A 24,603-nucleotide genomic window follows, 5' to 3' on the forward strand; every position below is an offset into this window, starting at 1 on the left:
TTATTATTATTATTATTATTATTATTATTGTTATTATTAAATTAAATTTATAAGGCGCACAGCTACCCGGAGGTATCCCAGCGCACAGGACAGATTGCAGATAAAACGGATAAGCTATTTACTGGCTGAAAAGCCAGGTCTTCAGGACTTTGCGAAAGCTTTTATGGCCGATTTCGTGGCGGAGTCGGGCAGGTAGTGAGTTACATAGCACTGGGGCCAGGTACGAGAAGGGGCGTCCGCCCATGCAAGAAAGTTTGAATCTGGGAACTGTGAAGTTGGCTAGGGATGCGGAGCGAAGTAGGCGGGGCAGGAGATATAACTGGGCTAGGGAGCAAAGGTAATGGGGTGCTGTACCCAGCTTAATCTTATGCATGTAACACAAGGCCTTAAATTGTGTCCGTTGCCCAATCCAGAGCCAATGGAGATCACGCAAAATGCCTGTGATGGAGGATGTTTTAGATACCTGACGAAGTAGCCTGGCCGCAGAATTCTGCACCACCTGCAGCTTGCGTATTAATTCCTTATTTGCTCCTAGATAGAGGATGTTGCCATAGTCAAGCCTAGATGTGATTGGGGCCTGGATGACTGTTCTTTGGGTGGATTCAGGCAGCATCCATAATATCTTACGGAGCCATTTGAGAATAGTGAAGCAAATGGAAGTGGTCTTAGCTACTTGCTGTTTCACGGTTAGCTGATAGTCAATCACTATGCCCAAATTACGTGCAGTTTGTACTGGTTTAGGAAGTTCACCCATTACAGGTGGCCAGTGGTGTGGGCCCCAAACATCTTTATCCTTCCCCATGATCAAAACCTCAGTCTTTCCACCGTTTAGCTTTAACCAGTTTGTGTGCATCCAGTTGGCGATTTTTTTGCAACCCTAGCTGTAAAGGTGAAACGCTGGATTTGTCATTGGCGGATAAAGAAAAAAAGAAGCTTGGTGTCATCTGCATAAGAGAAGATTGACAACCCAGCCTCTTCCGCGATGGTAGCTAAGGGGCTGACATAAAGATTGAATAGCATAGGACTAAGTATCGAACCCTGAGGCACTCCATAAGGAGAAGCATAGGTCTTCGAGCAAGCCGATGGAGAGAAGGCCGGAAAAGTCCTGTCGGAGAGGAAATTTTTGATCCACTCCAAAGCTGATCCAACAATTCCCAGGGACTGGAGAGCATTAAGGAGGGTAGGATGGAATCGCGTATCAAAGGCGGCACTCAGATCTAATGGAATGAGTGCCACCGTTTCCCCTTTATCCAGAAGCAGAAGTATTGTTTCGGTAACTCCTAAGAGAGTGGACTATGTGGTGTAACCGGCTCTAAAGCTAGATTGGGACCCGTGTAAGATGTTATTGGATTCCACAAACCGTGTAAGCTGTTGATTCATGTGTTTTTCTAGGACCTTAGAGAAAGCAGGGAGGCGGAAGTTTAAGGGCTCAGCTGGATCCGCATTTGGTTTCTTCAGAAGAGGAAGAACCATTGCGTGTTTCCATTCTGCAGGTAGGATGGCTTCCCTCAGTGAGGTATTAAGCAGCTCCATGATGATTCTTAATGAAGAGGAGTTACGTTTTTGAAGGATATTGACTGGCAGTGGATCGTTAGGGGAGCCTGATTTAAAACTATTTAAAATCGAGCTGAAAGATAAGCGGTCTAAGGGTTGCCAATTAGTTATTTCCCTGGTGGACACCGAATCCGCTAGCCAAACTGGACTGTTACATTCAGACGTGGGGGATGTTTTGGTAAGTTCTGTTCTATTTTGGAAGTTGAAGACTCAAGTTCAGCATAGATCTTTTCTACTTTTTCGATGAAGAATTTAGCCACAATTTCACAATGCGCTTCATCAAGTGTCGGGGGTACCGGTTGGCAGGTTGCTCCTGAGAGATCCTCAACTAGTTTAACAGGACTTTAGCATTATTTTGTGCTGCTGTGATAGTTTTGTTCACATATTCCGCACGTGCTGCTTTACAAAGGTCATTATGTTCTCTATTTGCAGTTTTGTGGCACTGCTTAGATTCTAAGGCATAGTCCTTCCTCCAACGTCTTTCTAAAGCCTTGCATTTTTTTTTTTTTTGCTTTTTAATTTCTTCGGTAAACCATGGGCCGGGTGGATGGTGATTATTTAATTTCTTAAGTGATAAGGGAAGGCAGGTGTTCACAGATGCCGTTATCCAAGTGTGGATGGAGGCTGTGTCGGAGATTTGGATGGGTGACAAATCAGGGGCATTGTTCACTAGGTGTTTATTTAAAGATTCAATATCAAGTATCTTCCAATTTCTGCTCCTAACTTTGGGTAAGGAGATAGCCGGTGACTGAATCAAGCACCAACCTAAAATTAACTAAAAAATGGTCAGAGAAGAGGCAGAGCTTTTTGGCTATGAAAATTGGTTAAGTTCGAGAAAATGGGGTCGAGCAAGTGGCCGCCCCTGTGCGTAGGGTCCGCGTTACGGAGTGGTATGTGCATGGCTTCAATACTTCATAATATTTATGAGCTGCCTGCTGCGCACGCCTGGTAGTTATGGTCCACCTCCGAGGGCCTTGGCGTGTAACCGTGTGCTCCTGTCCCTTGCTTTGTGCGTCTGTATCTTCCTTCTCACGTCTGCGCTCATCGGCTGTGGGGCCGTTCCTGCCTTGTTCCTTGCCTCGGGACTGACACCCGTTCAGCTGTCCCCTTCGCTGTGTGTGTTCTCCTGAGGGGGCTCGGCTTCCGTTCCACCTCTTGTCCTTGGATTTGCGGGTGGTTCTTTTCTTCCTTTTGTACTTGCTTGGTGCTGTCTGACCCTCCGGGTTTTCTGGTGGACGCCGTTTGCTCCTCGGGTAGGCTTGTGGTATCCTGGCCTTCCCTTCTCCTTGTTCTTGCTTACTTCTGCTTGGAGGGGGCTGGGCCGTCCTTCCTGTCCCCATGACACATCCCCTGTTGGGACCTTGTGTTTTTCCAAGCTGGTGAGGTTCTCTCACAGCCCTCCTCCCCTCTGGGTATGGCAAGAGTATCTATTCTACGTTAAGGAATCTGTGGCTAGTAGTGTCTCTCAGATGTACAAGTTACTTACCTTCGGTAACGATGTATCAGGTAGCGACGATTCTAGCCGCAGATTCCTTCACGACCTTCCTCCCTGTTCTGCGAGGACCCTTCAGCTTGGTCTTCTGCACTCGCCTCCTTCCGGGTGGCATTTGTCTTCTGCGGGTGCCCTCTTTCACTTCCTCCCTGGCGGGATGCTTCGTTCAGTTTATTTGTTCCACTCCTTCTTTTCTGGTAACTGGACGGTAGGTTCATGTGTACTTTTGCATCCCTGCACCCTGGTTCTTCCAGTGTGAGGCCTACTCCTAATCTTCTCCCTTTTGTTTCCTTGCTTGGGGTTTCTGACTCCTCTGCAATCCTCGGGGTTGAGGTCTCTTGGCTGTGCCTCAGCCCTTAGCTTTTTACAGGGAATACAACACTCCTTGATGATGTTGTCTTGGGGTGATTTGTCGTTATTCACCTGTTCCGGACTTGTTGCCCTTCACTGTTCTATATTGTGGTTGCAGACTTTGTGTGCTACCACATTTTTCACATTTTTTTCTGCCTCCAGGGAGGATATCGCCTTCGCTTTGCAGGGTTGCTTCTCAGAGTGGTGCTCTGCTCTTTTCTTTCCATGACTTTCAGTAACGCAGTGCTTGGCACTGTCCCTAATGGTGCTGTTCCTCACCATTTGCTTTTTCTTCCCTTTCTTTTTCACTGATTTTTTTCGTACACTGTTCCCATACTCTCACTGTTTTGTTTGTGATGGCTCCGCGTTGTGGCGTGGAAAAGTTCTCCAAAGAAAACTGACATCAGCGCGCCGGGGTGGGACTTATGTGACCTCGCTGACGTCACGTTCGCGGACGACATCAGGGTGGGGTCGCGTAGTACCGCCCCCAACGCGCAGAGATGCTGTGGCAAACAAATTTCCGGATCCAGTCTCACGCCTAAGGATAACTCTACGTTAAGGTATCTGCGGCTAGAATCGTCTCTACCAGATACAACGTTACCGAAGGTAAGTAACTTGTATGTTACTCCTTGGCTAAAAAGGAGCCTCTTGTGGGGCTGCGTGCCCATTCTACTCGGACGCCGGCAGCCACTACCGCTCTGTGACGGGGAGTCCCTTTGCAGGATATCTGTCAGGCAGCTACATGGTCCTCGCTGCATACCTTTACCAAGCATTATTGCCTTGACAGCCAAGTCCGGAGAGACGGCTTCTTTGGCCGTTCTGTTCTCCAGGACTTTCTGGTGTGATCTTGGTTGGTATTGCTGGGGTATCTATTCTAAGGTAAGGAATCTAACACTAACGTGCTACTGTCAAATGAACAAGTTACTTACCTTCGGTAACGATATATCTGTAAGAAACATTAGTTAGTGTTAGTTTCCTTACCGCCCCGCCCATCCGCTGCGTTCTACGAACTGATTTCTAGGGTTAAGTTTATCCCTTTTAGGGCCCAAGTTTTATGCGCCAGTGGTCAGTGTCGTGCATGGCTCTGCCTTCCTGGCTCAAAGTCGTGTACAGAACTGACGTCAGCGTGCATGGGTGTCGCCTAAGTTATCTCCGTGACGTCATCTCGGCGCATACGACGCCAGTGACGGACGCGGAGCCGCACGACGCCACCTACTGACGCGCAGAGGTACTGCTAGCAAACTTTCCGGATCCAGTCTGAAGTCTGGGGATATTCTAAGGTAAGGAATCTAACACTAACTAATTTTTCTTACAGATATATCATTATCGAAGGTAAGTAACTTGTTCTTCTTGGACTCTAATCTCATAAAGTGATTAGTAGTGAGTGTTTAGAAATAAATACATATATTTTATATATACCTTGTGTGGTTCTCATTTCATTTAGTGATTCGTGAGGTTATAATCTGGTAAACCAAGCTGCTTTACACTCCAAGACGTAGCCTGAAGGCTGCTCTCCATAGCTACCACTAGGATAGCTTTCAATAAAGGTTGTCTTTAAACCTATCATCAATAAGGGTTGTTTGGACTGGTGCAAGGTGCTCACTATAACTAGTGGACAGCATATACCAGGCCAACTTATACAGTGGCTAAGACCTCCTAAAAATCCCTATCTTTTCTACCAAAGAACATCAAGAGTTCTCAATGTCCCTTACTGCAAAACCTCACTGGCAAGCTTATGTACAGGTCCAGATGTTGGCAGTCTTTACCACCAGCATGGGTTGCTATCTCTCCATAGATAGTTTTTTCATTCAAAGTCTATAGTTTTTGACAGACCTAGGTCTCAAATTATACCTAGGCGAATCACAATCCGGATGCTCAAATAGAGGTATTGGTATCAATTTGGGCTCACCAGGAGTGAAGTTGACCAGTGGATGGGCTACTTCTCCTTCTTCAATCAGCTCGCCATCATTAAAAGATACTTGCCGAGGAGGAATTCCTTGCTACACACATTGATCATAGAACAAAGGCAATGGAGCTTTCTTAACGTGGTGGGCATGCAACCAGTGTTTGTGTCCCATGCACTTTACAGCAGTGGCGAGTAGCACTCGCACCGGTCCTTTCCAGCGTGGCTCAAGACTGGATTTCCTCTAAAAGTGACAGGTGAAGACCCAGTCTCCAGGCTTCAGATTATGACCTGAACCTTCAAGACAAGGAGGGAGACTGGCCTTCACCTGTGAATGAATCAAACGCAGTTCTTTAGTCAATCGGTCACAATAATCAACAAGCAGAGGATATTCAATTTCACTAAATTTTCTTTTTAGTGGTACACCCCATACATTTGCAGGCCTCCCCATGACTACTTGGAATTTGGATAAACCCATTTTTGAGTGTTCAGTATTGCGCATTGAAAACAAAGCTATGGGCAAAGCATTAGGCCAGTTTAATTTTGTTTCAGCACATATCTTTCCCAATTTTCCTTTCAAGATACCATTGTATCTTTCCACTAGGCCTGCAGCCTGTGGATGGTGGGCTGCATGAAACTTTAGCCTTGTCTGCAAGCCTTTGCAGACCAGGTCCATCTCTTGGCCAATGAAGTGTGCCCCATTGTCACTCCAGAGCACTCTGGGCAAACCAAATCTTGAGAAGTACTCCTTCAGGAGTATTTTTGCAGTACTTAAGGCTGTGTTATCTCGTAGAGGGTAAGCCTCCACTCACCTACTAAAGGTGCAAACCGCCACTAAGACATACTTGAGCTTGCCCACTCGTACCATTTCTATGAAATCCATTTGCAGGATTTCAAAGGGCCAATCTGGAGGCGCAAAATGGCTTGTCGGGGCTGGGGTACCTTTTCCTGGATTATTAGGAGCACATATTGTGCATCTTTTTACATGGGACTCTGCCACCTTGGGAATCCGTTTGTTGAACCATATGTGGTCTAATGTTGCCACTATTCATTTGGTACCAATGTGAGCCAGGCTATGTGCCATAGTAACAATAGCGTTAACATAACAATTAGGAAGCATCCATCTTTGTTTCTCTGACAGATCTATCCAACATCCGGAATCATCTAATCTGCCATACCTCTTTTTCTTCCATGGTAGCTTCCTGTTGTATCTCTCTAACACATTCTAAGGTATTGTTAAACATTGGTACTTCAGGGACTCCTCTAGCTGGTCCTGTAACGTACATTAAACTATATTCAGATCTGGCTGTTTGCTTGGTTGTTTCATCTGCAAAAAGCATTTCCCTGACCCACCTCATCAATAACCTTTTTATGGGCACTGCATTTAACAATGGCAACTTCTAATAACTTGACTATTAATTCCCCATATTTTATATTTCTACCATGTGAGGTCAAAAAGCCTTCTTTTTTTCCATAATCGTCCAAATGAATGGGCAACACCAAAGGCGTACTAGCGATCAGTATAAATATTTACAATTAGGTCTTTACTCAGTTCACATGCAACTGTAAGGGCAATTACTTCTGCTGCTTTTGCTGACTTTTGCGGTATTTTACATGACTCTACCACTGTTTTCAAAGTGGTGATGGCATATGCAACCGTGTTTGTATCATCTGGTAATTTGAAACATGAACCATCCACAAACAACTCTCTCTGTGGGTCAGATATGGGAGTATCTGTTAGGTCTACCCGTACCTTGGTCTCTTCTTCAGTGGTGAACACACAATCATGGTGTTCTTCCCCTGAATCACTGGGGAGGGGTAGCATTGTGGCTGGGTTCAAAACCTTTCAACGTTTCCGAATTGTATTTAGAGCAAAAAGTGTTAACTCATACTCTGTTAAACGTGCACTGGTCAGGGGCTGGGTCTGAGTTTTGTTTAGTAGCACATCCACAGCGTGCAGTACCGTAACTGTCAAATTGTGACCTAGAACGTGTATTTCAGATTGTTTGACTGCAACAGTAGCAGCTGCTACGGAGCGCAAACAATTTGGCCAAGCCTTAGCTACTAGATACAATGTGAAGGAAAAACGAGCACAAGGTTTATTCCTCCCCCCATGGGGTTGTGTTAAAACCGATAGACCACAGCCATCTTTCTCATGGACAAACAAAAAAATTCCTTTGACTAATCGGGGTTACCCAAAGCAGGTGCATTGCATGAAGTGTTTTTTAGTTGTTGAAAAGCATGCTCGCATATCTGTCCAAGGGAGTGAGTTACTAATATTCTTAGATGTTCGAGCACTCAAAGGTTTTGTAATGAAAGAGAAGTTTGGTATCCACTGCCTGCAAAAGGAAGTCGTACCTATAAAGGCGTGAACATCAGATTGGGTCTGGGGATGTTTCATTTTCTGTACCAAATCAATTCTTTGTGGGTGCAGTCTTCTACCCTCCTTTGATGGGAGGTGACCTAAATAGGCAACCTCCTGTTGACAATTTGCAGTTTAGATAAGGGCACTTTATGTCCTTGGAGTGCTAAATGATGTAACAAATTAACTGTTGTCTCCTTACAATCTTCCTCTGTATCTGAGGCAATTAATAGATCATCAGTGTATTGGAGTAATACAGAGCCTTTTGAGGGGATAAAAGAACTAATTGTATTTTCAAAGCTTGACTATAAATACTAGGGCTTTGTGTATACCCTTGAGGAGCATGCGTACTTTTTAGGGAACACCCTTGGAATAAAAATGATAAAAAGGTATTGTCTTCCTTTAGCAATGGGCACACTAAAACATGCATTTTTTAAATTGAGCACAGTAAAATATCCATCTGAAGACGGAATCATGGTTAAAATTGAATTCATGTCAGGAACAACAGGATATTGGGGTACTACAATTTAATTAATATCTCGAAGATCAATTACTAATCTATATTTATCAGGGATTCCCTCTGTGTTTTTGTTAAGAACATAAAGTATAGGACTATTGCATGTGCTGCCTTCTGTTTCTTTTACTATCCCCTTATGTATAAATCAGAGATAACCTCTTTGAGACCTTCCCCTCCCTCCAGGGATATTTTGTATTGAGGAATGCGGGGTAAGGGAACACCCTTTTTAACAGTGATTACTATGGGATCTATGTCTATTTTACCAACATCATTATCTTCTGATGCTCACACTGTTTTATCAATTGCCTGTAATTCAGGTGGTTGGTGAGTAACAAATGTCATTGTAAAACATTTGCTAAAATTATCAGGTGCTATTGATATAAAGACACCATCAAGAGAACAATAAATGCAAGCATTCAGTCTTTCCAATAGGTCCAGACCTAATAAGTTCTCACCACAATTTTTAGTGAGCACAAATGGAACGGAGGTGGTGAAGGGACCTATAGTAACATCTAGGGGTTTGGAGATGGAGCTCTGGATGGGGATACCTGAGAATCCCACTGATGTATTCATTCTGCCGGAGAGGGTTGCCCCTGGAAATTGGTCATGAGCCACAGAGGTGCGAGTGGCACCTGTATCAACAAGGAAGTTGCGTATTTCCCCTTCTATATCCATGGTGACATATGGACCTGCATTGACTAACTGGAATCATGATGCTATTTCCACCCTTTCCATTGCTGTCCTATTGAGAATACTCAAAGGTATTGTAATCAATGTCAGTAAAATCTTCAGTATAAAAACTTCTGTCAACTTGTTGACCATCAAAATAATTCTGTCATCTATTGTCATTCTGACGCTGGGTGTAATCTTGCCTATTTGTGCCACCTCTCCCTGTAGCCCTTGGCACTGAACTACCTCGTCCTCTTGCCACAGTTGCTTTGCCCTGTAGGCAAGGGCATCCATCCTTCCAATGACCCTCTTGAAAGCAATAGGCACACTGATTTTTGGACTAATCCTGCTCTGTTTTGCTGTGCAGGAGCTGATGAGGCTCTGCCAGCCCCTCTTCCACGACCACCTCCCCTCACATTTCCCATACCTGTTTGTTTTCCCTGGTCTAGGAATGCTTGCTTTAGCAAAACCTTTGTTTAGGTCTCGCCTGGCGAACGCAGCGCGAAGCGCTGCTATCGCCAGCGAGATCTATTGTTGCTGACTTGCCTCGGAAGTGGGACAGGAGATGGGCACGCGCAGGCTTTGGCGGATTTGAGTTGGTGTACGCGCACGTACACCAACTCGCACGTGTGCACATCTCCAGTCCCCCTTCCGTCCACGCAAGCCAGCTGCATGCAGTAACTGCGCCACCAAACAGCCACCCCCAGCCAGTGCACGCGTACTCGATCACTGAACAACAAACACACACACCAGCCCCCACGTTACAACTGAGCCCCACTCACCGGGCTCTTTTGTGGCTGCTACAGGCTCCGTCTCAGGACTCCCCTGGTCTAATCTCCGCCTCACATGACCTGGAACACGCGGGGCTTCCCTCACTCATGGGAGCCCCGCACTTGCATCGGCGGCCTCTGCTGCCACTTCTGACCCAGGGCTTCTCATTACTTCTGCCGCCACCGCGGGGCTCTCCCTCAGGCATGGGAGCCCCACGTCACCACTTCTCCTCTCGGACAGCCACTCCGTGCGCGCGGGCTTCCCGCGGAAGGCGGAAGTCCCGCCCCACGACAGGCATGACGCTGCCTGACTTCCGGTTTTCGTGCCGAATCGGGCCGGCGGCGGTGATACCTTCACTCCAGATTCAGCCAGCAGGGTTGGAGCACTGGCGCAGAGAAAGTCCTGTGACAGACTAGCATACAACTGGTTAACTATTGTAGGGTGATATCGCGAATACAGATGTACTGCTGTGGCAGAGTGATTTGTGTACAGTAAGTTTATTTTTTTTAAATATATTATTGCCAAGAAGTAGCACACTGCGTGTGACGTACCTGCAGGTACGTTCTATATTTCGAATGGAAGACACTCTGTAGTATCGTAAACATTCTGGCAATCTGTCCATTATCCCCGGAGAATTACATTTCGGCTTAACAATGAGTCGACAAAATCCGAGCACAGAACACCACGCATGATGAAATAATTACTCCTTTTTTTTTTTTTTTTTTTTAACCATGCGCTTGCCGATGTAAGAAAACAAGCTGAGTGGTAGTGGCGGTAAAGAAGAGTAAATCAGACACAAATCCTTAACAGTTTTAAGTTCTAATTGAAGTTTAAGAGGATTAGGGTCATGGAGATAATTTAATTTGAGACCATCACAGAGACACAAATGAGCCTTCAAAGCATAGAAACAGCCTTAGATTGCTATACATGGGGCCGCAGCATGTGTGTGGGGTCTACTGAGAAGACCTCCACCTGGAAAGGCTGCTAGGAGGCAGAACATGGCACACACGTCTCCAATGTAATTATGTTTTTGCCACCCCTTGTAAAGACCACTTAGGGCATGTTGTTATACGAGCTTGAAGGAGGACAAGTCGATATGGTTGCAGGACTTTGGTCATCGAACTTCGTATTTATGGAAGTTTTGCAGAAATACATTTTATTTGCCTACTATTACTTTTGTAGACCGCCTCAGCTGTGCATTAAACATGTTGGTAGGTGGATAGCGACAGTGGAAAAACTTGGGCCATTCTTGCATGCCTACTTACCCTGCCTGCTGTAACCAATAGGTCACAATGTATAGGGCCTCATTCACACTAGAATTACTTCCTCATCTGGCCTAAGGCGTTCAGGATTCTGCTACTGCTTTTGCCTAACCAAACCTGCATAACATCCTAGACAGTAACACAGACGGCCACTGGAACTATGCTCAAAGGAGCACCAAATTATGCGGCTGAGCTGACTAAATCATGTGGAAAGAACAGGCAATTTATGTATTATAATGCAGAATAACCTGTGGCATTATTATTTCACTGTCATCATTTTAATTAGCATTAATACTGTCTGGGAAAAAGTTTCCTATCAATTATCATGTGACTATAGCAATAAGTGGTGAGCAGTTAACCTTTGCAAAGGATCTGCCTCTCTGCATCATCACGCACTAGAAATGTTTTTTATAATTGAACTCTGCATATTATGCAGCAGGCTGGGAAATGCGAGAAATCCATAATTATGGGGCAATTGCTGCAGCCAGAGAACCACAACATTTCAATGGCCCTGGATATACCACAAGGTAACCCTAGGCAACTCCCTTGTTCTTCACTAGTTGAGGGTACCAAACTAATGCAGGAAATGTTACCGTGTTGATTCCAGGTGAGAGACCTGCATAAAGTCTTTTCTTCTAGAGTGGCAAAAATCTTTACATCAGTCCAGCAACTTACTTATTTATTCCCGATTTCGCAATGCCTTCCTTTTCCTGACTAATGGACTAATGGCATGTGAATTTCTATGCAGACGTCTCTCTCTTAACATATGTTTCAGCTATTGGCTTTACCCAACAGCTGCTTTCTGCCCTCTGCTATGTCACTGATCATGGTTTTTGTTAGGTTTCACCTAATACAGGGCATGCGTCCTATTGCAACACATACTGTTAGCTTTTCATTTGCTTGCTTCCTATTGATCAGCTTTTGTGGGCTTTCCTTCCTCTTCTGGTGTTTGTCCCTCCCCTGGAGCACGGACTCATTACTTGTGTCCTTCCACTGCTCCCTCTTCAAGCACTTGTTATTTCTTTTTGGTTAAGCTCTCTATGAGAGCGTATGTGTTTTTCAGCTGTCTTCTTCATGTACTTTGTGCTCCTCTGCGCACCAGTGTGTTTCTCGCCTTGCTCTCCATCCCCCAGCTGCCATTCTTGCTTATTCCCTCTCACTCACCTACCGTTACCTTTCTTGTTACCCTGCCCCCCTGCGTTGTCCATGTGCTTCCCCATCATCACCCGCCTGCCCTTTTTTGTCTGTCTTTCCCCATTCCCGCCTGCCCTCTATCGTACTTGTGCTTACCTATCAACGTTCGCTTTTCGTGTGCTTTCCCCATCCTCAGTTGTCCATGTGCGTCCCCATTATTGTCTCTCACGTGTCCTCGTCTTACTTACACACATCCTTCTCTCCCACCCTCCTGCCTCCTTTTTGCCTTGTCCCATGCTCGCTCTCCACTCCAACCCACTTTCCAGTTTTTATTTTTTATTTTTAAAAAGCACATTAGCGCTACATCAAAAAGCACGTTGGGCAAATTATTATTTACTAATATATTTTGTATTGGTAAATAAAAAGAACATAAGAGCTCACCTTGGCACAAACTACAAAATGACGCAATGGGCATGTCTTGGTCATAGGTTCGTACATTATTTTCATCCATGCTGTAAAAAAGGCACGCTACTGTAGAGCATGGTGAAAAGTCATTGCTAAAATCAACATGCCTCATAGGAAAAACCTATTGCCAAAGCTTTTCTTTATTCATTGTGCATACTTGACTTTTATATAAGGCATGCTATTTTTGAGTCAAGATTATCTGTAGTGGTCATGTCAATGCATGTACCAAAAGTATTGAGACGTTTGGCAATATTACAAACATTTACATTAACTCTACACACATTAATAATGAGACTTACAATGATTAGTAAACAGAATGATTGTGGTATGTTAACTTGCAGTATGTCAATCTAGATGGCCTGAGATCAATCCCAGCTTCCCCACTTGCCCAAATTGTGTGATTCTAGGCAATTATTTCGTTTCACGAAGGCTCCTTTTCCTTCATTATCACATTCAAGAGCACCTTCCAACTTCTGAGTTCAGAAAGTGCTGCACGAAACCCTCCCGAGGTTGGTTTAATAGACTGTAATGTTGTTTTATATATAATAAGAATTCAGGCCACATTTCGGGTACACATAAGAAATGACTTGACTCTTTGTTTACCAGTGGCAATTGTCGTCACAGTGAAGGGGCAGTAATGTTTCTAAACTCATGCTTAAAACATATCACTTTTAATAAATATCTCTATATGAAATGATGCACTCTGATGTAATAGAGTGAACATTTTCCGCAAGTTAAAAAACAAAAAAAATCCACATTTTTTAAATTCCTAAAGGACGTTTACCATATTTTTGACTTGCCTCCAAATATTGTCATGGCTCGGCTCGTGCACAGTATTTTAGAGCCAAGCCAGGCACTAGGCTCGTCTCTCTATGCTAATTTGTTGGCTCGCCTACCTGTAGTCCAGATCAAGTCATCAACCTTGTACTTACTGACCATCTCTGCACTTACTGCAGGTCTCTATAAACCTTTCTGTGGTCTCTTTTTCTCTGGAGGTTTTGTTCACCCTCTCCTGGACAGACTGTGTGGGTGTCCTACTGAACGTAGAGTTCTCCGGTGCATTTATCGTCACTGGGCAAAACAAAAGTAACAAATACAGTCCATGCTACCATAACATAGTATTTCCATACGGTGCAGAAAGTGAGCCTTTAATTTACCCTAACATCTGCTGGAAATATCAAGAGGCTTCAGATTACCAGAGACAGAAAAAAGAAGCAGAGCAAAATCTGAATTCCTGAACTAGGAAGAGAAAGCTCGAACTGAAGTCTTTTCAGCTGAACAGTTCTTTGAGCGTGATCATTTTAACATGCATGAATGCTTGTATTGCTGAATACGTTCGCCCTATATAAAACTCACAAATTAATGAATAATTGAATGTATCTTGAATTGCAGGACAATAACTTCACGTTAAAACCTGCAGAAAAATAGAAGGACTCTTGGACGGTTAGAATGAAGAAGATACCAATAGGGCCGGATTGCTGCCACAACTACGAGGAACAAGCATTTGCAATGCAATAGGTCTCGCATTATTAAAGTTTGAGCTATTGGCATTGCTAAATAATGCAACACCAATAGCTCAAACTTTAATAATGCGAGACCTATTGCATTGCAAATGCTTGTTTTAATTCTTTCAGTTCCTTATCATTCTTTTCTTTATTTATTTTCTGGTAATTCTCATAATATGTAGCCATTATCAAAAGATATTCCAGTTTTTTAGTTGGCCAGGTCTTCCCTGGTACTTTAATCAACTCTCCTAATTCTTTGATCAAATTATTCACAAGTTTGTCACCAAACATTATTTTCCCCGTGACAGTTGCTAAATCCTGACAACTATGAGCCCTGAATATTTCCTCCATCCTAGAGAAATAGTCTGAGACCTCTTCTGTAGGTTTTTGTCCCAATTTACATCTTCCCTTGGTATTATTCGTAGCAATTTAGCAATAATAAGATTAGGTAAATCAAGTATAAGTTGATCTGGTCTGTCTCCTGGTCTTCTCTATGTGTCAAGATTTTCAAAATGTACCCAAGCATATCCAAAGTGCGCTACATCATCATGTCTAAGTATTCCATTCCATATTACACTGGGGAGTAAGGCATCCTACAATAGATCCAAGTCCTTGAATGTCATTACACATAATTTAATGGCTGACTCCAAGGGTTCATAAAACCCCTTTGGGTTTTTCCTAAAGTCTGGTAAATCTTTCTTTATTGCCATTAATTCATACCTACTCCACGGAGTATGAACAAATTGAGTACTGGGGTTATGAACAGTAACACCACCATGGGGTGCAGGAAGGGGGCTTATTTCCTTCATGGGATATTCTCCATTATTTTTTTTGATATTTTCTTCTAACCTTAACACCCCAATGCAAACAATTTTCAACAGCCCGTGGGACATCTGGGGACGGGATCATGTGACCTTGTACATCATGCCACAAGTGTAACACCTCTAGTGGTGTATTTTTATTACACCATGGGCTATCCTTTTTAACTTTTGTGGTTCACCTCTCTGTGATCCACAACTAGAATTAGGTATGTCCCTCCAATTCCCACTCCTATCTCTCAAACTACCACTTTGCTTGTGAACTAAAGGTGGGATACCTGCAGGCATATTTCCAGCAGATTGGGGTGCAGAAGATGTTTTTTCAGTCACTAGCTTTGGTACAAAATGTACCTGAGGGGTAGTCCGTACATTTGGTGCAGATATCGCTTGTCCTGCTTGTGACTGCTGTTGAACAGCAGACAGATTAAGTATTGGTCTGGGTGGGACAGGCAGTTGCTGACCTGGAATGTACAATGTCAGGATGTACATGGAAAATTCATCAAACAACGTTGTACAAAGTCAGGTGGATGTTAAAAAAAAAAAAAAAAAAAAAAAAAATCTGCACTCATGTTCATATTATATAACCTTTTCCTTATCAGTATAATCAAAAAAATCTTAGATAACGCAAGATTTGATATAATTGGGACTGGAGGCTGCACTATTTTGCGCTGCAAGACGGAAGGTTCAATCTGATAAGTATTAAAATGAAACCATGAGAGTTTATCGAACATTTAGTGGCATTACACAAAGCAAATAAATGACAAAATTAGTTATTCATTACTCTTATAAAAGCATGAAGCTCAGAATAAAATGCATTAATGAAATAGAACAGAATATAATGCAACTCAGTAAAAAGAGAAGTCAAAGATTGGACCGACCGAAGGCGATCGCCTTCTAGAATTCAGGGGAAGTGAACCCCTTCAAGGTGAAGCTCATTTTATAGGGTAGAAAAGCAACAGAACATTAGGTGTCAACGTTCAAAGTTCATAGTGCACCGGTCATATTACAGAAAGAACGATACATTTTGAAATCATATTGTCCGCACTGTCCCAAAAACTGTTACAATAACATTTTTAATCCCTTGTGCTCCTGTTACACCATATGGTTACAATTTAAGGATAAGTTCTCATTAGAATTACATTGTGGTCCCAGTAGGTGAGGCCTTAAGAAAACATCTGATTTGCTAACATTGCTTACAAAATATCTACTGTACACTGAAGGAAAGGTGAGGAAAAGGCTTGAATGATGACTGCGTGCAAGAATATGACATTTCCTAGCTATAGTAAAGGAAAGTTTCAATTCTTTAAAGGACGCGAAGGCGAGGCTTATGCGTATCTCTTCCTTTATTTTCCGCTCAGCAGCCTTATCAGCATGTCAAATACAAAAAAGACTACAAATCCCATGAGTCTTTGTATTAGAACCAGTAACAACCATTGAGATAGTCACATATAAACAGTAGTAAGGAACAGCACTTCCTTTTTCTTCAGGCGAAACAAAAGTTATCCTGTTTTACGATTCATAATCTTGCTTCTGATCCGACCCTGCGAAGGCAAGAGAGATCGTATCAGAAAAAAACAGAAGAGCCAACAGAACGTACAACCACTGTGTAAAATAGAGCACATCTATACATAGGAGACAGTGCCACAAAAGGAACATCTCAAACACATCTGAGAAAACAATAAATCCTGATCAATAACCAACGTAAGCCATATAATCCTGCGAAAGGTAGATCTACTTATCCAACAGTTCACTGCGTAGATGCCCAGGGAGGGTACAAACAGGCAAGGTGCATTGGGGTGAAATAATCCTAACCTTCGCGTCCTTAATAGAATTGAAACTTTCCTTCACGATAGCTAGGACATTTTATATTTTATGTCCGGACGGGAGGTTCGGATTATGCTAGTTCAAAGCTGATCGACCACTAGCGAGGCCATGCCTGAGATAGGCTTGAAATAGAAAGCCTTGAAAACAGAATCCGAGGACCAATCTACTGCTCTGAGGATGTCCTCTAGACAACTCCCCAGTGAGAATGCTTTTGAAGCCATGTCACCCTTTGCGGAGTGTGCGGTAGCTATTCTAGCTTCCTGCAGTATCCATCGAACCCAGCGTGCAATTGTAGCGGAAGAGACCGATTTGAAAGGTTTCTTTAATGAAGGAAAAAGTTGTGAGGTCCCAGGGGAGCGATACGCTTCCGTCATTTCCTCATAAGCCTTGAGGCAACGTCCCATGCACAACTTAAGGTGATCCGGAAATGCCGCATATTGAACCACCCTAGTATTGGATTTTGTCCGTTGGCCAGTCGTAAAAGACACCCCTTCTGGCGTGAAAATATGAAAAGATAGTTCTAGCACTCGTACGTCTGATACCCGTTAACAAGAAATCAGGCACAAATCATGGTCCGCTTTCCCATTAGTTCTTTCCGTGAAAGACATCGGTTATCCTGCCAGGATTGGAATAGTCTGAGGACAATGTTTACATCCCATAAGGAGGAATACTTTTGACGTGGAGGAAAAGACAATTGAATTCCCCTTATCAATCTACAAACCAAGTGATGGTCTCCCACCGGGATCTCATGTAGAGGAAAGTGTCCTGCCGAGATAGCAGACCGACTAATGACTTCACAACATGAACTACATCCGCCCCCTTCCCCCCCCCCCCCCCCACCCCCCCAAATCGGCATCGTAACCCCGTTGCAGACACTGTGACCTCTTCCGCTAGGCTGATTTGTATCGTTTGATCATAGACTCTGCCTTTGCTTTCCTGATGAGCGAGGAAGCCCTCGCCGAAGGCCTGGGATGACCCAACGACCCCTGTAATCTTACAGGCCTTGAGGGTCATTATCCCCTCTTGGACCAGAGGGTACAACTTGCCGTTCGAGCTCGTAAGATTAGTCCGGGGTAGTCTGATTGGATAATCCGTAGAATTTTCCAGTAGAACTGGAAACCAGACTTGCGATCTCCAAAGCGGCGTCACCAGGATCACCTCCACTTTCTGATGCCTGATTAGTGCCGTGACCCTGGCAATCATGGAGAAGGGGGGAAATGCATACCCTCGAAACGGAGTCCAGTCCTGTAGAAACACATCCGTCGGTTCTGCGAGTGAATCTGGTCTCCTGCTGAAGAAACAAGGTAGTTGCTGTTTGAGGCACGAGGCGAAAAGATCCACTTAACATGGGCCCTAATGTTCCATGAGTTTCCGAAAGATCAGGGGATCTAACTTCCAGGCACTGTAATCCTGCAGGTGTCTGGGATGCCAATCCGCCGTCTGATTAAGGGTCCCGGAAGATATTCCGCCGTGGTGGACAGATTGTGACTGAGCTAATCGTTCCAAAATTCCATGGCCAGATTAGCCAGATCCTTGGATCTTGTGCCCCTCAGAAGATTGATGTATCTCCCTGCAGAGATATCGTCCCTCTTTAGGAGAATGGCGCAATACGCCTTGTTGGCCACTAGGCTCCGGATCTCAAAAGAACACGCCAGGAGCTCCAAACAATTGATGTGGAGAGACTCCTCGTGTTCCTACCAGTGACTGCACATGGTAACGTCCCCGCAACTGGCACCCCATCCGAGTCGGCTGGCGTCCAGCTCGATCACCAGCTCTGGAGCTGAGCCAAAAATGGCCCTCCGGTTCCATGCTTGCTTCTAACCATCAAAGCGGCTCCGAGCAGGCCTCCAGAGAGAGGGCCAGTTGCCAGGTATAAGTAGGCACTGGTGTAAATGTTGAGTTTTCAGGCGTTGTAGAGCCTGATAATAAAGGGGTCTAGGAAAGATCGCCTGGATCGAGGACGACAAGAGGCTGACGATCCGAGCCAAGTGCTGCCGGGAGAATGTGTCCTTCGCCAAAGTATGGCGTAGTTCCCTGCAAATCAAACTTATTTTTGGTTGGGGCAATCGCAGGCATTGCTGCACGTTGTTGACTTCGAACACTAGGAAGGTCAAGCATTGCTCTGGGGTGACCACTGATTTCATATCGTTAAAGATCAACCCCAGGTGATGGAGGGTTTGAGTCATCCGAAGCTGGGAGATCAACACCGCCTTCTCTTGGTGCATCAGGAGAATGTTGTTGAGGTAGACTATGAGGCGTACACCCCATGCACGGATCCATTCCATGACTGGTCTCAACAGCTTGGTAAAACACCAAGGTGCTGAGGACAGACCGAACAAAAGACAAGTGAACTCGTAAAACCGGTTCCTCCATTAAATTTAAAGGATGCATCTGTGGGGGGGGGGGGGGATTGGCACTGTCAAATAGGCATCATTCAGGTCGAGCCGTACCATCGAGTTGCCTGGTAAAAGAACATCCGAGAAGGTGGATTCCTTCCATTTTAAAATGGCGGTAGACTACCCACAGATTGAAATCCAGCAGATTGATCACTGGCCTGAAACACTTGTCTTTATTTTCCATCAGGAAAAGGTTGCTAATAAAGCCTCAGACAGGAACAGTGTCCCCATTTTGGAGGGGTTCTGCCACCTCCCTTTCTACCATCTGCTCTCCTTCTCGAGAGAAGACCAGAGGTCGAGACCGTTGGCGCAGTGTGCTGTGGAATTCTATGGGAAACCCGGTGACCGTCTGTAGAACCCAAGCATCTTGTTTAATCTCTGCCAACTTGTGCAGGAACCCTTGCACCCCTCCACCCCCCCCCCCTCCACCCCCGGTAGGAAAGAAGGGTATGCTTTACTGGTGACACCACCTGGTGCGTTATTGGCGCCGCTGAAGCTGCCTTTTCCACCACGGCTCTTTCTGCAGCCTCTCGAGGGGTAGAAGCCCCCAAACAGTTTCTGGTCTTGCCACTGCATGGAGCGTATAGTCTGGAGCCTGTGGGGGTTGGGGTTGGTTGTATGGCTGGAGGAGCATCCCCTACATCTTCGGACCCTCCAAAGATTTTCTAGCTGAACACTTTCTTGATGGATTGCTGAGCCTTATTGAGAAAGAAGAAGTTGTTCACAAATCTAGAGAGTTCTTTGGTGAACGGTTCTCCGAAGAGACCTCTGTTCGCCACTGGGCCAGCCTCTGTGGTGGGTGGTTTGGCTGGTCCGGGCTCGATTTTGACGAGCAGAGAACGTCTGCGTTCTGTTGAAAATGCATACTTCGCGTTTCCGAGGAAACAAAGAGCCATTTGGTCCCAACCCAAGAGTATCGCGGGGTCCATCAAGTGGCCCGTCTCTATGGCGTCTTCCGCCAGGTCTAGAATTTTAGTGAATGGCCCCAGGACATCTTCCACCTTATCCTGGCAAGACCACCAAGAGCGGTCTAGACTCTTTCTTGGGTCTTTTATAAATTTGGTGATGAAGGTCGCCATTCTAGAGTCAATTTCAGGGGGTTGTGAGCCTCCGTATTCGCCAGTGTGGGCCGTGGACATTCTGCCTTCAGACACCCGCAGACCTCTTGGTCCATAGGCTTTCTGATGCGGCTGGCCACATAAGACTCCACCGAAGTCGCTGGTATCCAATCTGCCGAGTGTGGATGATAGATGTCTTCAGGATTTAATATCCCTGAGATATCAGTGGAATTGTTGGTTTGAGGTTCCTCCAGCATGGATTTCTTGGCGCCCGGGTCTACTCGGACCAGGCTCATTATCTGAGTCATCTTCTAAATCGGTGTCTGCCCCGGTATTGTCTGCTGCCTCATCTTAGGACAGGAATCTTCATCGGGGGTGTCTCTCGGTTGGGAATCCTTTTGGGTGTTGCTCTCATGGCGCCTCTTTAAGATGGCCTTGGGGTAGCCTCCCGAAAGCATCCATAGAGGCGGTCTTAGGGAGTCCTGTCCGTGCTTTGCCCTTACTCTAGGGGAGGCCTCTTGTGCCAGAAGAGGGAGCCCGCCCCCCCAACCCCCCTGTCTCCCTCTGACGAGGGCACCACGGTCATTCTTACCATCAGTTCCATAATTCTGCAGCTTGGGCGCTCTAGTGCAGAGGAGACCGCTCTCTCCAAGGAAGTGTCAATCGCATCCACAATTCCACATGTATAGGAATCGAGGAGTTTTCCTCCTCTACAGGCTCCCAGTCGTTGTATGGTTAGGAAAGGAAACGAGCAGCAGACTGAAGGAGAAAGGAAGAATACGGTTTGACTTGGCCAATTCTTATTGGGGGTCAGTATACGCTTGTGGGCGTGAAACTGGAATGGATGGAATGCTCGGCGGAGAACCCGCACATTGGAGCCGATGCAAATTGCTAAAATTAGCCTATAATCGACAAGAAAAAAAACTCTGGGCTAAAGTAGTTTACAGCGTCACTCAGGGCCCCTGCCCACAGCCTAAACATTCAGCGCAGCGCGATGAGACAAGAATATGGGTAATGTCAAGAGGGAATCCCTGTTGTTCCACAATACGAGCATGAGTGCCCGCCCTCTTTTGGTGTCGGAGCACACCGCGCAATAAGGCCAAAGACTTGAAGAATGTCCTTACAGCCCAGAAGCACACACGAACGCCCTGCCCTATATCGGTCTCGTAGAGCACCTCCCAGTTAGTCACCTGCGGTGCTTGCAACGTTGGAAGCGACGCAGCAGAGACCACCTGAGGCGAAAAACACTCAAACTGTGCTTCCGCCGTAGCCTCGCTTCAGTGATGGACCGTGCGCGAGGGGAAAGAAGAGCAGGTCCCCAGCAGGGTAAAAAACTGAGAACATCGTTCAGTGTCCCGAGACTGGGAAGCAGCGCACACGCCAGCACACAGCCAGGAGTAACAACAAACTCCACTCTATCACCCCAGTGAGGTATGCAACAGGGCACAGACAGACAAGAATATCTAATAGTAAGGAAAGGCGCTTAACTGGCTGTTGATCAGCGACGAACGAGGAAGTGCTATTCCTTGCTACTGTTTATATGGCACTAGCTCTATGGTTCTAATACAAAGACTCCTGGGATTTGTAGTCTTTTCTGTATTTGACATGTTGATAAGGCTGCTGAGCGGAAAATAAAGTAAGAGATTAGCATAATCCGAGCCTCTGGTTTTGGCATAGAACATGATGGTGACTGGCAATAACGACCATTTTGAAATTGAGGCAACATTATTCATATTAGAATCCACACCGTTTTTTTAATAAAATCTCAAATGTCTGATGTTAATCACTTTGTGTTAATACGAATATGCATTTTTATTAAAACAATAAGGTTTCAGAGATATGTTAGACGTGCTGTATGACTCCCTAGATATAAGATACACAAATTATTTTCATTCCTGTAACTGTCAAAGCTGTGCACTCCATTACATTGTAAGTGTTTCTGTTGTTTGGATGGTAACGTCTTTTGAGTTAATGAACAAATCGGAGCATGCCACCTTTCGAGGTAACAGTTTAGTATCCCGAACATATAACATCCAGTTCTTTATATTTTTGAAAACTATAGTGAATATTGTTTCTAAGATTGTGACTATCTTAGTACTTCTGTGCAGTAAAATAGTTTAAGTAGAAAACTAAGTAAAGAAAGCCATATTTTATGGATTCATGCATCCCTTTTTGAACTGGCTCCAAACACCTAAATTGAAAATAAAAAGTGCATGTTCAAGTAATCGTTCAAATGGAAAGGACTGCCCTCTTGGCGCCTTTCCTAATATAGAGTTGGACATTTCAGGGTAGATTCACAAATGCATGTAAACGAGTGCTACTTCCTGTACTGATAAATGCACTGCAGTCAGCCCCTATATGATGTAATTGTACATAAGATGGATCTGCATTTCTCTGAAGTGGTTTTTTTATGCTGTAGAAACCAAGCTCTTATCCAGAATTTAGAAATGTTTTACCACATTTTACTTGTGAATCTGTTTTGAGTTTTTAAATGTTTTTTCTTTATGTAAGGTTAAACATATCGGTGATTTGTTTGTTTTGGGGTGTCTTGAAGACTTTAATAAATTAAAGTACTTTTTATCTTCTTGCAGGTTTTAGTTTTAGATTGGTGCAAAACATATACACATCTTTATTACATTAGTTTATAACCAAATGTTGGATGCTGACTGATGTGACCAGACTAATGGCGAAGATGCTTTAACGGAATGTACAGACACCAGTACTACTGCTAACCTGTGGTACAGTTAGTGGATATAGTGGTAGCCTCCCTGCGTGGGAGGTAAAAACAGAATTATGGATCAGAACAACAGCTTGCCACCATACCAAGGATTGGCATCCCCACAGGTATGTATGTGCATTTTGACAGCTACTTTGTTTGGGGGAGCACTTTGTTTTTCAATGGGACCTATGGCTATCTTGTTTGAGACCTCAACAAAAATATTGGTGTAAATGTGAAGACATCCTGCGGAAATTAAATGACCTTGTTCATGAATGTGAGGGACAAAACAAATCTCATGTCCATGCTTAATAAAACAATATACCTTGTACTCAGTACTCTTATTTGAAATCTTACCTTTTCGCAGGTTGCCGTTGTCAGTGCCATTTATGAACTGCATCTTTTTATTGTTACTTCTGTTTAAAATATTCTCTAGAACTCAAGTGAACACCGTCACAGATCCTATCTTGGATGCTGTCCAGTATTTAGATTAGGTGCAGAGCAGCTGAATATTGACAGTGCAAGTCCTGGGTTACCTTGAGCCCCTTAGCTGCTGAGACTATTTCTATCCAAAGGCGGAGCCCTTTTGTGGCTATTTGGAGACCTTTGCGCTTCTGCCCCCAAACCTTATGTCCACATATTGTATCCACCTCAAATTTGCATCCTCTTTTCTCCCCAACATCAGAGTGATTCTAAAGGTACCATGGTTTTGTGAACTCTCTTGGAAGGGGGCCAAGAAAATAGCCAAAATATAGTGTTTTGTTTGTTTTTTAGTCTTTTACTTTTTTTTGGGGGGGGGGGGGGGGGAGTACTATGCAAGGTGTCTGTTTTTTTTGGTCTTTATTAAAAATGGAATCAACGAAAGGTATGATGCTCTAATATCACAATCTTCCCCGCTTTCAGGAACAAGCAGAGCTGATTTCGCCATTTTATTTATATATTGTTTTGAAATTATCATTACATTACCAACACAGTTTTGGCCTTTTTGTAAGAGGTAGACCATTCTTTTCTCATTTTTATGCTTTCAACCTACTTCCAGTTTGTGGTGGAAAAAGGTGTGAAATCTGTGGCTGAGGTTGTAAACCTATACATTCCTGAAAAGTAGAGAAAATCCTCCTTTTAACAATGGGTCAGTTATGTACATGTCTCATCAACAGGTAATATAAAAACATGCGTGAAAGGAGTAGGAAAAACAGCCATTTGTGACCACATTTTCATCTGTAACTTCTTGTCACAATGTTTGATTTTCAAAAGTACTACACCAGTTTATCCGCTAGAACCTTCTAGTCTTGGAGATATATAGGATATGTATGCTGTCCCAGAACCCCGGGTACCCAGATCCAACTATTAAGCTGAACCTTACAATTCTATTTCATTGTCTACCAAGTATAAAGCAATTCATATGGTAAAATATAAAGAGTGAAAAATGGATATGAATGAAACCTACTTTTTTCTGAAATGTTCATCAGATGCTAAGTTTAGGTATCCATGGTTATTTATATATCTCTGAATTTGTGGGTACTCATAATCCTCGTGATTCAGAGGGCATTTTGCAAAATGTCGTCTTTCTTATGCTGTGGCTTACATTTGGAATAATCAAATGCAGAGAGATCCAGTTGGTAATAAGTGTTTTACTATTGTGTGTTTCAACAGGTCTTCTGATAAAAGTGGTATCCCACTCTTGTGGCTCCCCCAGCACCTTTGACACAGCAAATTTTTCCCCCAACATACCTAGACATTTCTGAAAACCCCCGGGGGTGTCCAGGGTGGTGTGCCTTCTGTGGTTCGTCAGCGATTCCCATGCGA

The 24,603-nt window shown here is 44.3% G+C and overlaps 1 protein-coding gene across 4 annotated transcripts in view; it reads left to right on the plus strand.

Moving 5' to 3' along the window:
- The window catches only part of TBP (TATA-box binding protein), a 336,509-nt gene that overhangs the window by 57,105 nt on the left and 254,801 nt on the right, over positions 1-24,603 (plus strand). For 3 of the 4 annotated variants that reach the window (XM_085612033.1, XM_085612031.1, XM_085612032.1), the window contains one exon: positions 22,673-22,925. In XM_085612033.1, the coding sequence (XP_085468159.1) occupies positions 22,875-22,925 (51 nt within the window). In that variant the 5' untranslated portion in view covers positions 22,673-22,874. Of the gene's footprint in view, positions 1-21,186; positions 21,513-22,672; positions 22,926-24,603 lie in introns of those variants that run through there. The other variant, XM_085612034.1, reaches the window with a different exon arrangement.

Source organism: Triturus cristatus, chromosome 6 (genome assembly GCF_964204655.1).
Source record: "Triturus cristatus chromosome 6, aTriCri1.1, whole genome shotgun sequence".
NCBI lineage: Eukaryota > Metazoa > Chordata > Amphibia > Caudata > Salamandridae > Triturus > Triturus cristatus.